The 14,310-nt window shown below is 38.5% G+C and overlaps 1 protein-coding gene across 7 annotated transcripts in view; it reads left to right on the plus strand.

Moving 5' to 3' along the window:
• The window catches only part of Pcca (propionyl-Coenzyme A carboxylase, alpha polypeptide), a 405,580-nt gene that overhangs the window by 206,688 nt on the left and 184,582 nt on the right, over positions 1-14,310 (plus strand). For all 7 annotated transcript variants that reach the window (NR_153443.1, XR_383133.3, XM_006518432.3 and 4 more), the window contains 2 exons: positions 1,128-1,203; positions 10,003-10,113. Coding sequence is in view for 5 of the 7 variants with exons in the window: in XM_006518432.3 (XP_006518495.1) it covers positions 1,128-1,203; positions 10,003-10,113 (187 nt within the window). In the remaining 2 variants the exon portion in view is untranslated. The remainder of the gene's footprint in view (positions 1-1,127; positions 1,204-10,002; positions 10,114-14,310) is intronic.

A 14,310-nucleotide genomic window follows, 5' to 3' on the forward strand; every position in this document is an offset into this window, starting at 1 on the left:
TTCTTTTTTAGATGAATGTATGTTTGTCTAGAAAAATGGCCTATAAATTTTCTAGCTGGCTCATATGTGTAAAGTTTATTTAATTTTTTTTTTTTGAGATGCTGTCTCACTATGTAGTTGGTAGACCTGGAACTTGCTTTGTAGACCAGGCTGGTCTCAGATTCACAGATATCTGTTTCCTTCTACCTCCCAAGTGCTAGCTTTAAAGGTGTGTACCACCATGTGGCAAATTGGTTTTATAAGAACTTGTAAATTTACTAGAATTACAACCTACTACTTAATAATATGCATCAGAAAAACCTTTAATGTATATTGTCAATGTCTTTTGAATTCATAGAGACTACATATAACAGGAAACTACAGACAAAGTCTTCTTTTTTTTTAACCAGCACCTTTAGTTTTTGTGTTATGTTCTGGTTGACCCAGTAATTTTTAAGGACAGTCTAACTTATTCTTTCACTTTCTTACTGGCTCTTTTGCAACTTAGAAAAGTTTTAGCTGTTTAGGAGATCAAACTTGGAAGCAGAGAAAACCAGGGAAATTAGCAACTTTGTCCTTAGACCCCACACTGTGCCATATGCTGACATGCTGTACCATACATGGGTTTTCTGTGCTACGTGCTAGAATACTGTTACATGCTGGTGTGCTGTGTCATGTGCTGGTGTGCTGTGTCATGTGCTGGTGTGCTGTGTCATGTGCTGATGTGCTGTGTCATGTGCTGGTGTGCTGTGTCATGTGCTGATGTGCTGTGTCATGTGCTGGTGTGCTGTGCCATGTGTTGGCATGCTGTGGCAGTTCCTCAGGCTCTGCTGTCTACTCTCCTTAATCTTTCTGCTGTGCTTGTTTACACAACATGTTTGTTTGTTATCAAGTGAAGAACTTGTTTGATTTGTTCTCAAGTGTTTCTCTACTGTGACAATGACATGTATGAGGAATGTCTGAGATCGGTTGGTTCTCACTTGTTTATTCAAAGGAATCTTACTTGACTTATTTTATATTAAAAAATTGGACCACTATGAAAATCAAAAAGACACATTGGGGAATGTGATAGGAAGTATTAAACTTACTAGGCCTGGTTACTCGGGTATGTGGCTAGCTTACAGACCATTCTGTTTGTTTGCTTGTAGCTAGTCACATATGGGTCTGACAGAGCAGAAGCCCTGAAGAGGATGGAAGACGCACTGGACAATTATGTGATCCGGGGTAAGACTGCACACTTGCCTTTTTGTTGCTGTGTATGTTGTCCAGGTCTAGAGAGCAGCTTGAAGGCTTTGTTGTTAAGGAACTTCACAAAAGAGTTGCTTACCATGATTAAAGAAAAATGAGAAAATGTGTGACTAGATTAAACACTGGGCACAGGTGTTTAACCCTCTACAGACTGACCCATGGCATCTTGCAATTCTGCAATATACATGATATGAGGGACTATGAAGAACCATTGTCCCACACTGGGAAAATGAGTCTGTTATGTCGCTGACTATGAGTTTTGGGGTTGGAAGGTAGCACACTTACAGATGTGTGAAAATGGACCCTGGCCTTACCGCTGATGACTTTGAGGTCTGGAAACATCTACTGGCTCTGCTCAGAGAAGGCAGTAGATGGTTTGTGAGTACAGCTGTCTTCCAAGGGCCTGTCCCCAGGTGCTCATACAAGCCCTCTGAGTGCAATGGTGACCAAATCAGAAGCTACTCTTGCACTGGAGTCTGCAACGTGTGTATTCTCACCCACTTTGAGGAGTAAATTATATACTAAATGTAAGTACCAACTTTGCTATCAGATTCAGCTGTATATTATAATTTTGAATGGCCAGTGTGTATGTGTGGGGGGCTCTAAGAACATCCTCTAGGCAAGCCTGGATGCTGGGTTGTTTTGGGCTCTGCTCTTCCAGAGGACTGCAGTTTGGTTCTACCATCCACATTGGTTGGCTCACAACTACCATAACTCTAGCTCTGAGGGATCTGATGTCCTCTTCTTGCCTCTGTGGGCACACACACACACAGTTGTACATATAGATACACAAACAAAGATACAGGATTAGCAGGAGGTGCAGGTGTGGTGGGGGACAGGAAACAAGTGCATGGAGTGGCTCTGGAGGTGACAGTTTTTGAATATTGGACTAATCAGTGTTTGGGGTTGCACACTTAAGATGGATTCCTAACAATGAATGGGACATATTTCAGATGAGTGACATAATCATGCTGAGGGATGAGGGTGGAGAGAAGTAACCCAAATAACTTAACTGTATATTAACTGTAATACCCCAGACTAAAGAGAAAATATGTCTAAATAAATATTAAACTCTAGTTAGTAGGTTTATTTTTCATAGTTGATGAGTTAGCAGGTCTGAAACCAATTTATGTACATTCTGGAAGTAAGGAAATAAATACAAGTATCGTGGATAATAAGAAACAAGTTTCCCTCTGTCAGAAAGGCAGTAACAGATGTGGGAATGAATGCCTCAGGGTGAAATGAACCCTGTGTGTGGTGTGAGGTTGAATCAGGAGGTATCCATGAGAACTCTTGGGCTTTAACTACTGACTGTGTAAGGGTTGTCTCTGTGTATGTGCATGTGTGTGTTCATGTATACACACATATGCTCATTCTCTAGCTAAGGGTTCTGAATTTTGGCACTATTGACATTTGGAGGCCAGCAATTGTAGGATGATAGTCCTGAGATGTGTGTGCTTGTCCACATGTTTGGCTTCTATTCACTCAGTTTACTAACTGTGTCCAGGCTCCGCTTCAGGAGGAGCATAAGATGAGCCTGAACTGCCTATGTAAGAAAGAAAAGCTGTGCTGAAGAGTGACCTCAGGTCAGGCTTAGTTCACACCTGTTTTCCAAGCACTCACCTGGAGTTCACTGACTTGGTAGACTGAGGCAGGAGGATTGGTGTGACAGTTTTGGCTACAGTGTGACACCTTGTGCAAACCTTAAAACAAACAATGGAAAAGCTCAAGAAAAAATCTGTTAGGAAGATGCAGAATCTGCTTGAAGAGGCTCCCGCTGGTCAAACTGGGAGACTGGAAGACTGAAGCTCAGTAAGTACTCATAAATGAAAGAGGTGGCTTGACTCCTCTACATAGATTTTAATCCATGTAAAAAGGTGCTATGCCAAGAATATAAACTATAAAAAGTCAGTAGATGCTGAAGTTAATGGGGAAATTGGAGAAACAGCATAGTTTGTTGGTGTCCCTTTGTAATATACTTAATAAGTGTCATGGGAACTACTTTGTGCTAGCAATGTTACCAAGTGGCCAGGGATTGCCACTGTTGATGTGGTAACCCATGTCTGTGCCTGTCGTGATAATTCCCACCCCCTCTCTTCTCTCTCCTCTCTCCTCTCTTCTCTCTCCTCCCTCCTCCCTCCTCCCTCCTCCCTCCTCCCTCCTCTCTCCTTTCTTCTCTCTCTCCTGAAAACAGGTAAATTGAATATAATCATGAGGAAAAATCAGACCTACCAACCTGAAAGACAATCTACAAAATAAATGGTTTGTGATCTTTAGAGGTGTCAAGGTCAATAAGTACAAGGAGAAACCAGCAGCTTCTAGTTCAGAGGAAACCAGAGGGCCTAAGACCACTCAGTGCAACAGAGTTCTGCACTTGATCCTGGACCAGGACCAAAAAGGCTTTCCTTTGTAGTAAAAACCATTAGTGGGGCAACTGGAGAAATTCGAATCAAGTTTGTAGGTTAAATAGACACTTGTGATTGCAGAAGAGACTTATCTTCCTCTTAGAAAATGTACAGGAAGATAATTAGAGGCTATTCCGTCTTCAACTTACCTTTAAGTGATTACATTAAAAATGACTTGTGTGGTCTGTGGTCTGTACATACAGAGAATCAAGCCCAGACATGTGCTGAGCTGCCCCAGATGCAGTGCCTGGGTCAAGGGTGGACAGTAATTATCTATAGTTTTGCAAACTTTCTAAGATTCTGAAATTATTACAGGATAGAGGGTTTTTTCTTTTAAAAAAAAGTCTCCATTAACACCATTATCTTTGATGTTTATTTTTTTACCTGGTGAATTTTAACAGATGATTTTAAAGCTTTTGTAAAGGGCAAGAAAGGAAAAGAAATTTACTGTATTGTTAAGTAACTGCTTCATTGGTCAAATGTGGACCTCCCCTCTCCCCAACTCTACAATTACTTGTAAGCTTTTGTAAAAGAAAAACTCTAGAGAAATTTTAGTGTTTCTAAACTCTAAAAACTTTAAAGAAACTTTAGAGCACGGTATACCTACATTAAACTTAATTTCCAAGTCCCCATGAAAGAAGCAGTGGTCTCAGCCTCTGTTTGATCCTGGCAGAGTGCACAGCTAGTGTCTGGCCTGCTGTTTTGGAACCAGCAGGCAGTCAGAAGGCTGCTCCAGGGGCCTCCCTCTGTGTCCTGGTCATGATTTCCCATGCAGATGGGACCTGGTGAACTGTGGCACAGGTCACCCCAATTCCCAACCTAAAACTCTGAGTTGTAATTTTTATAAGTATGTGATTAATAATACTACTGAGGCTGTAAACTCTCAAAGAATACTCTACTGTCTGCTTACTGTTTATATAAGGACTCACTCCAATGGCATTGTCTTTTCTGAGACATGGGAAGAATGCAACCCAAGTGCACAGTGGTACCTCTCATCTGCACCTTTCTTTCCAGCTGATGTTTTAGCTTTATGTGTTTGAAACAGTTTTCTCATTATTATTGATTTGGCTTTAGAATTAGTTCCTGGGCATTAGTTCTTGGAACAGCTAGTTATACTAATAGCCATACGTGAAAAAAAAAGGGGGGGGGTATTTAACTGTGTACTTTACGGAAGGAAAACAGATAATAGTTTGACTTCACATAGTAGTATGTGCTTTGTTATTCAAAGAACTTTAAGGACAAATGTATTTGAGTTTTAATTTTATTCTTGAAATTTAGTAAAATCTAAGGTTTTTTCATGCTGTATTTACTATATAGTTTAAAAATATTAAAACATTCTTCAGTGGAATGGAAGTAGCTTAGATGAATGTATGCTTAAAGTGTAATACATATAAATATAATAAAATTTTACTATGCTGTAAAGAAAGATGAAATTATGAAAAATTTAGGGAAATGGACGGAGTTGGAAAGAATTATATTAAGGAGGTGACCCAGACACAGATAACAGCAACACCATCTTCTTGACCACCTTATCATGACCACCTTAGTTTGTAGTATGTGTGTGTGTTTATAAACATGTGTAAATGTGGATAAAGTCACAAAGGAAACAAAGAGTGTAGAGAGAAGTATGGTATAAAGCATGGTATAAAGGAGCTACCTGATAGGAAAGTAGAAAGGAAACTGAGAATGTAGGGGAAGGAGGAGATAGCAGGTCAGTCAGCTATAAAGTACATTGTAAGGCTGTTAGAGCACCTAATACTTTGTCTGCTAACATAAAATTTTAAGAAAGAAAATGCTATAACAAACAAACAAAAAAGTCGATGTCCATTTGTTTGTTTGGCTCTGTTGTTTGATATCCCAGATGTAAGAAATACTTGTTCACAATCCTTTCAGCTTACGTTTTCTAAAGTCACCACCCCTTTTCAACTGTGAATATAGAATGAAATGCTAATGTGTCATTCGTTCATTCATTCATTCATTCATTCACTCATTCATCCTGTTACTTACATTTATTTCAGTATTTTAGATATCAGTATCAGAAAGTAACTTTATGTTGTCCAAATATCATAAACTGCATCTTTAAACCATGTTATATTTGCTGAAGACAGATCTGTGTTAACTGTTCGGGTATTGGCCATGTGGAGGGCTGAGAAACCTGGACTAGACTGTAAAAGGAAACTCAACTAAGCTAAATTACATATGTAGGCAAACATTTATTTGTAGAAGTTAGGCTGCCTCACTTAAGTTATCTCCTATTTCTATGGCCGCTTGGGGAGAGTGTCTTATGAAAGCACAGAGTTGTTAATTTTCATATAAGAACAATTACTTTTCTCTCTTTCAGTTAAATCACTACTGCACTTCATATTATGAATTTGTTCCCTCCTGGGGGTTGTTATTTCTTGTGCACTTTGGATATTGTAATACCAGTGTTAGTGTGCAGTGCTGATCAATACTGTAATCCCTGTGACAGTGTGTAGTCAAGTAACATAAAAAGGCAGACCTATCAGAATTGCACCAGACTTCTCACTAAAGACTATGGAAGCTAGAAGATCCTGGGCAGATGTTATACAGAGCCTAAGAGAGCACAAATGCCAGCCCAGACTACTATACCCAGCAAAACTCAATTACCATAGATGGAGAAACCGAGATATTCCATGAAAAAACAAGCTTACATAATATCTTTCCACAAATCCAGTCCTACAGAAGATAATGGACAGAAAACTCGAACACAAGAAGGGGAACTACATCCTAGAAAAAGCAAGAAAATAATCTTCTTTCAACAAACCTAAAAGAAAATAGCCATACAGACATAATTCTATCTCTAGCAACAAAAATAACAGGAAGTAACAATCACTATTCCTTAATATCTCTTAACATCAATGGACTAAATTCCCCAATAAAAAGACATAGACTAACAGACTGGGTATGTAATCAGGACCCAGCATTTTGCTACATACAGGAAACACACTTCAATGTCAAAGACAGACACTACCTCAGTGTAAAGGGCTGGAAAACAATTTTTCCAAGCAAATGGTCCCAAGAAACAAGCTGGAGTAGTCATTCTAATATCAAATAAAATTGACTTTCAACCAAAAATTATCAAAAAAGATAAGGAAGGTCAATTCCTACTTATGAAAGGAAAAACTTACCAAGAAGAATTCTTAGTTCTGAACATCTGTGCTCCAAATGGAAGGGTACCCACATTTATAAAAGAAAATTTACTAAAGCTCAAAGCACACATTGGACAGCACACAATAGTAGTGGGAGACTTCAACGTCCTACTCTCATCAATGGACAGATCATGGAAACAGAAACTAAACAGAGACACTGTCAACAGGTATCTATAGAACATTTCATCCTTAAACAAAAGAACATACCTTCTTCTCAGCACCTCAGGGTACCTTCTCCAAAACTGACCATATAATTGGTCATAAAACAGGCCTCAGCAGATACAAGAAGATAGAAATAATCCCATGCATCCTATCAGATCACCATGGACTAAGGCTGGTCTTCAATAACAACAGAAAGCCCACATACACATGGAAATTGAACAACACCCTACTCAATGATATCTTGGTAAAGAAAGAAATAAAGAAATTTAAGACTTTTTAGTATTCAATGAAAATGAAAGCACAACATACTCAAAACTTATGGGGCACAATGAAGGCAGAGCTAAGAGGAAAACTCATATCTGTGAGTACCTCCAAAAAGAAACTGGAGAGAGCATACACTAGTAGCCTGACAGCACACCTGAAAGCTCTACAACAAAAAGAATCAAATATACTTAAGAGGAATAGACTGTAGGAAATAATCAAACTTAGGGCTGAAATCAACCAAGTAGAAACAAAAAGAACTATACAAAGAATCAACAAAACCAGGAGCTGTTTCTTTGAGAAAATCAATCTTTCTCTCTTTCTCTCTTTCTCTCTTTCTCTCTCTCTCTCTCTCTCTCTCTCTCTCTCTCTCTCTCTCTCTCTCTCTCTCTCTCTCTCTCTTTCTCCCTCCCTCCCTCCCTCCCTTCCTCCCTTTCTTCTTTTCTCCCTTTCTTTCTCCCTTTCTTCCTCCCTTTCTCCCTTTCTTTCTCCCTTTCTTCCTTTCATCTCCCTCTCTTCCTCCCTCCCTTTCTTCCTTTCTTTCTGTGTTTTTTTTTAAATCAAATATAAAGGAAACTTCAGTTGAAAAATGTCTCCATTAGATTGTGAAGTAGGCAAAAGATCACTGAGTATTTCCTTAACTGATGATTTACATTGCAAGTGCCATCCCTGAACATCTGGAATAAGAAATCAGTCTGCACAAGATAGTAATTCTATTCCTTCATGACATCTTCTTCTTCAGTGCCTGCCTCCAAGCTCATGTTTGATTTCCTGTCCTGACTACCATTCATAATGTACTGTAGGATATAAGATGAAATAACCCCCCCCCCGAAAAAAAAAGTTGTCTGGAAAACTATATGTTACTTTGAGACAGTTGTCTCAAATCCATTTTAAAAAATTATAAAAACCTGCCTCAGAAAAAAATGAAGATCCATAATCAAAAAAGTGACTGCAGCTTAAACAGAAAACCCTTCTTGCTCAGGACTTTCATAGCCATGGCTTACAAAAAATACAGCTGTTGATTAATGCAATAAGATTAGACCTACATTCCTGAGGTCTTTTGATTTGTTATAGGTTTTTCTTTTTCTTCTCATTATAGCAGGTATATATTGTTCTATACATTATGGTAAAGATACCAAGACTAAAAAAAAATATTTTTTTTGAGACAGGGTTTCTCTGTGTAGCCCTGGCTGTCCTGGAACTCACTCTGTAGACCAGGCTGGCCTCGAACTCAGAAATTCGCCTGCCTCTGCCTCCCGAGTGCTGGGATTAAAGGCGTGCGCCACCACGCCCGACTTAAGACTAAAATTTTAAACTTTTGTTAATAAAATACAAAATAAAATAATCAACTAAAAAAAATTCTTGCCCCTTTGGTTTGTCTAAGTATCTTATCAAATGTCTTTGTAAATGAATGTCACCTTGTTTCCAGTGTTTCCTTAAGCCATCAGAGGTGTTGTAGACCTTCTGTTACCTCAGTAATGAAAGTGTTTTTTTTTTTTTTCCTGCTGTTGTCTTGTTTTTAATCAAAAGTCTTTATATGTGTCTAATATACCCAGGCATCCTTCAGGCATACAGTTGCTTCTGGGTATTTTAAGCCCTTTGAAGCTGTAGTTTTTGGCTATGAGCTAAAATGTAACTTTGGGGGTGCATCTCTCACAGACATGTAATACAAAGGCAACGTATTATAGCATCCTCTAAATAGAGTAACTCCATCTATGGAATTTTTGTATAAACCATTATCAGTATGACTAGAATGGTAGATCTTAATGTAAATGTTTGAGGTAGATGGGATAGTTTGAGAATTGGATTTTATCCAGTTTAGATATATAGTATTTTTTGAGTTGGGAACAGAAATGCTCATATGTTTACACAGGTTGTTAATATAATTTAGAATAAAGATGCATAGAAGAAATGATTGGAAGGATATAGTAAATTGTTAATATTTATTAGCTAAGGGATAGATAGTCATTTTGAATAATAAACCCATGTGCTCATATGGAAACCAGTGTTCATGGTGACACATTGTAACCAAGGTGTCAAGATACCATTGTATGGACTCTATGAAAATGCACAAATGTGCTTGGTTTTGATGTAATTAAAATTTGTTGGGCCTTCCAGATAGTGAGGTCATTTAAGGGGATAAAAATGCACACACAGGTAGACAGACAAGCAGACTAGGGTCTGCTTCATTTACATTGCTAAAGTGAAGTTCCTGCCACCATCCAGAAGCCCCTAAAAGGAGGAAATGAAAGAAAGGTGTGGAACACATCACTTGAACTTGAATTCTCTGTTTAGGAATTAGTCATCATGCCTATCTGCAAGTAGGGTGGGGAATGGATCTGCTTGAGTGGGTGGTTTCTTTATTTCTTTCGTTTGTTTGTTTGTTTTTAAATGATTTTATTAGGTAAGGAAAGACCAGTAACTGGGTTTTTCTTGGAGGGAGATAGGGAAAGAGGAGGAGGAGAGGGAGGGAGGGAGGCAGGGAGAGAGAAAAAGAGAGACAGAATATAAGCTACAGGTCAATGTTGGTATCTTTCTTAGTGGCTCTGCCTTATTTTTTGAAACAGAGTATTCACTAACCTGCAGCTGACTTTTTGACTAGACTGCCTGGTAGACCAGCTCTAGGGATCCTCCTTTCTCTGCCTGCCCAACACTGGCATCACAGATCTACACAGTCATACTCAGCATTTGTCACATGGGAGTGAAACAGAGGTCATTATGCTTGTATGACAAGCGGTTTATCAATTTTCCAATTCAGTCTAAAATTCTGTTTGTAGGTGTTACACACAACATCCCATTGCTCCGGGAGGTGATAATCAACACACGTTTTGTGAAAGGAGACATCAGCACTAAGTTTCTCTCTGATGTGTATCCTGATGGCTTCAAAGGTATGTATATGTATGTGTTGAGCTATTTAGTTCTCAGAAGTGTGTTGAGTTACACCAGGTTAATTTATTCTTATTCGTAAACACAACTTTTCTATTTTGAGTGAAGGTCTTTTGGCTTCTGTTCCACTTGCTGTACTACATTTTTGAAGTATTCTTGACCATTAACATTCATGTTTATGAGTATGCATGGGCAATTCATGAATGTAGCCATGTTTAGATTTTTTTCTTAAAAGTAAAACAACAAAAAAGTGTGTGTGTAGTGTGTGCTCATATGTAGAGTCTAGGAGTGTTCCAGCCATGGTGCATATGGAGCTCAGAGAACAGTCTCTCTGATAACAGATTTAAATATAAAAAAAGAAATGTACTTTGAATGAAGAAAATATCCTTACGTTAAATTTAACACTGACAAGTTGTCAGCGATTGCTTCCAAGTTTCAGACAATTTTTTTTTTTTTAAATCAAGTTGGAGATAGAGCACTGAAGACCTGGTCAGCATCTGTAGAAACCAGTGATTTAATTGGGATTCTAGGAATATCTAGACATAAATCCCTACAAAGGCTGATTCTTAGATTTTAAGTATTATAGGGGTGTAGATTAGCAATCCTTGCTGAGGATATGTGAAGCCCTGAATTTTGATCCCTGACACCATTAAATTAAATATAAAATAAAGCAAAACACGTGTTGTAGTACAGAAAGTAACTTGAATGGTCAGCTCAGCATCATGGAGTTGACTGTTGAACGCATTTACACAATGGCTTTTAGTTCAGACTATTCACTAAGGTTTTGTAAATTAAATTGAAAATAGACCGTTTGAATGTTCTTTGAGTTTTATTTGTAGTCTTAAAATGAACAGTAATAGTAATTCATCAGGTTATTTTTCTTAAACTTTTGAATTTTCAAAAATATAGAATAAATTACATCTTGGCTATGATTACAGCTTTATAATGGAGTATTTGCTCATTAACATTTGCTAACCTGAAGCCAGAAACACTTAGGCCATTGCTTCCTACCATCTCCCTAGTAACAACTCACGGGAGATACTATATAAACACTTGTTTAATCAATGAAAAGAATCTTATCCAGGGTTGATGAAAGGAATGCTTTGGAATTTTAAATCACCTATACACATCTCTAGATAAACAGCTCACCCTATTTGATTCTAATGTTTTATTCTCTGTACTGTGGTTTAGAAGCTGTGGTAAGTTGTGAAGTAGATTCAGCACTTCCATATGGTTCCATGTCTGCTCAGATAATTCATTTGTGTTGGTAACAAGACAGGAAATAGTGGGCAGAAGGAAAAGGTAGTCCCCCGAGTCAGCTCTCAGAACAAACGTTATGCATGTATCTGAGCATTTGTATTCACATGTGGTTATGTGAGCATGAATGTACATGTGGGTTTATGTATGTATCTGAGCATTTGTATTCACATGTGGTTATGTGAGCATGAATGTACATGTGGGTTTATGTATGTATCATATGAGCATTTGTACTCACATGTGGTTATGTGATCATGAATGTACATGTGGGTTTATGTATGTATCTGAGCATTTGTATTCACATGTGGTTATGTGAGCATGAATGTACATGTGGGATTATGTATGTATCTGAACATTTGTATTCACATGTGGTTATGTGAGCATGAATGTACATGTGTGTAAGTAGCCCCCAGGGGAGGAAAATGGGCATTGAAAATCTTTCATTTGAGTTGATGGCTATACTTAGTGTACATTTACAATTATGTAAAGTATTGCGAATTCTTTAGGAGCCACAATCCGCTTTAGCTGAGAAATTGACCTTAGAACAGAGCACACTTTCCCACTGGACATTAACTACATTTTCTTTGCATAGACTCTTGTGTTTGCAGCAGAAGGAATCCTGGCTTGTTGACTGCCATAATTTGCCAGAAGAGCCTTTTACAATGACTTAATCTCAGCTCTCATTTTCATTAAGCTCAGAGAAGGTACACTAAAAGAACTAAGTCAGGAACTGACTCTAGTGTTTCTGCAGTTTATTCCTTTTCTATCCAACTTTATGTTCTTTATCTTTCTTAGAAGTAAAGCCGAAATAAATGAAAACAAAATAAGAAAGACAAAAACAATGAACCACCACTACCACAACAACAAAATGCAGACAAAAGCCATGTATTCTATTTTGTGTTAGTCAACTACTCTTGAGCCTGAGACTTGTTCTGGAGTGTGGTTGATATACCCAGTATCACTTCATTGGAGAAAACTGATATTTTTTTCTCTTCCAGAATCTATCAATTGCAAACAACATCTTGGTTAGGGGGTGTGACTCTGTTCCTACTTCACCTTCTCCTCGCTTGGATCTTGTCTGGCTTGAATTTTGCAGGTTCTGTGCACACTGTCATGCTCTGTGAACTCGTATGTGTATTAGTTATTATTATTATTTTTAATGTTTGGAACAGAGTGCAGGGTTTTGTCCATGGTAGGCTGGAACAGTGACCTTCATCTCAAGCTCTGACGATAGGATTTTCAGTTACAGATTAAGGATTTCTTGGGTTGGGCTGGGATTCCAGTTCATAGGCCACAGAATTTACAATGATGTCTCCTCAGGTGGCCCTCTAAGGTCAAGCACACCATACTGGCCATTTCTAACACCTTCCTCCCATTTGATGCCCTGAGCTTATTGTTATGCCAGTTTTTCCTTCTCTGAATGGCTACTATCTTCTGTCCTTCACCTTCCCCAGAAGGTGGAACCCAGAGCAAATCTCAGCTATGCTAAGCCACCATCATTGATTATTTGATATATGTGCCTGAGAGACAGCAGCAAGTAACAAGAGAAGCCAGTCCAGGATCTTCTCAGTAAGTCTGGGTCCAGGTCACTTTGCGCCATTAGGGTTACCCATTTGTGTCCCATCTGGCCTGATCTCAGCACTGTTCACAGGCAGGTACTGGTCTCTTTGACTGCATTAAACTTTTCCACTACATTTGTTTTTTTCCCCAAATCTGTTTGTAGATGAGGGTACTTTTACAAAAGGTCCTTAGATTTGAATTTTGAGATGATTGAATCTAAAATTTAAAAATAGGGTACACAGGAAATTGTTCTTGTTGACTTTTTACATTCAAATGTTGAATGTAAAAACTTGATTTGAAATTAAAGGAAAAAATGAACAAGGTATTTTAAAAATTGTAATTTCAGTTGACCAATATGAGCATCTTGGATCTCTTTCTCTGGTACCTTGTTACACTTTAACTTCAACCCTTTTCAAAAGCTACATCAAGATTATCTGTTTTTCTTTAAGAAGCTGCTGATTTTTTGTAAGCATTTGGTTGAACATAGAGTATGCATTTGTGTTACCATATTTTTTTGTAAGAATTGGACTGAGCCCTTCCGGTCGGTGCCAGCACCGGGGCACCTTGAGCGCTGAGTCTGAGGACACCCCCAAGGTCCCCAGAGGACTCTCCACGGGATCTTAGGACCTCTGGTGAGTGGAACACAACTTCTGCCAGGAGGCAGGTTCGAACGCCAGATATCTGGGCACGTTCCCTGCAAGAGGAGAGCTTGCCTGCAGAGAGTACTCTGACCACTAAAACTCAGGAGAGATCTAGTCTCCCAGGTCTGCTGATAGAGGCTAACATAATCGCTGGAGGAATAAGCTCTAACCAGAGACAACTATGACAACTAACTCCAGAGATTAAGATGGTGAAAGGCAAATGTAAAAATCTTACTAACAGAAAGCAAGACCACTCACCATCATCAGAACGCAGCACTCCCACCCCACCCAGTCCTGGGCACCCCAACATACCTGAAAAACTAGACCCGGATTTAAAAGCATATCTCATGATGATGGTAAAGGACATCAAGAAGGACTTTAATAATTCACTTAAAGAAATACAGGAGAACACTACTAAAGAGTTACAAGTCCTTAAAGAAAAACATGAAAACACAACCAAACAGGTAGAAGTCCTTAAAGAAAAACAGGAAAGCACATCCAAACAGGTAATGGAAATGAACAAAACCATACTTGACCTAAAAAGGGAAGAAGACACAATAAAGAAAACGAGGCAACACTGGAGATACAAACCCTAGGAAAGAAATTTGGAACCATAGATGCGAGCATCAGCAACAGAATACAAGAGATGGAAGAGAGAATCTCAGGTGCAGAAGATTCCATAGAGACCATCAGCACAACAGTCAAAAAAATGCAAAATGGAAAGAGATCCTAACTCAAAAT

This window comes from Mus musculus, chromosome 14 (genome assembly GCF_000001635.26).
Source record: "Mus musculus strain C57BL/6J chromosome 14, GRCm38.p6 C57BL/6J".
NCBI classification, from domain to species: domain Eukaryota; kingdom Metazoa; phylum Chordata; class Mammalia; order Rodentia; family Muridae; genus Mus; species Mus musculus.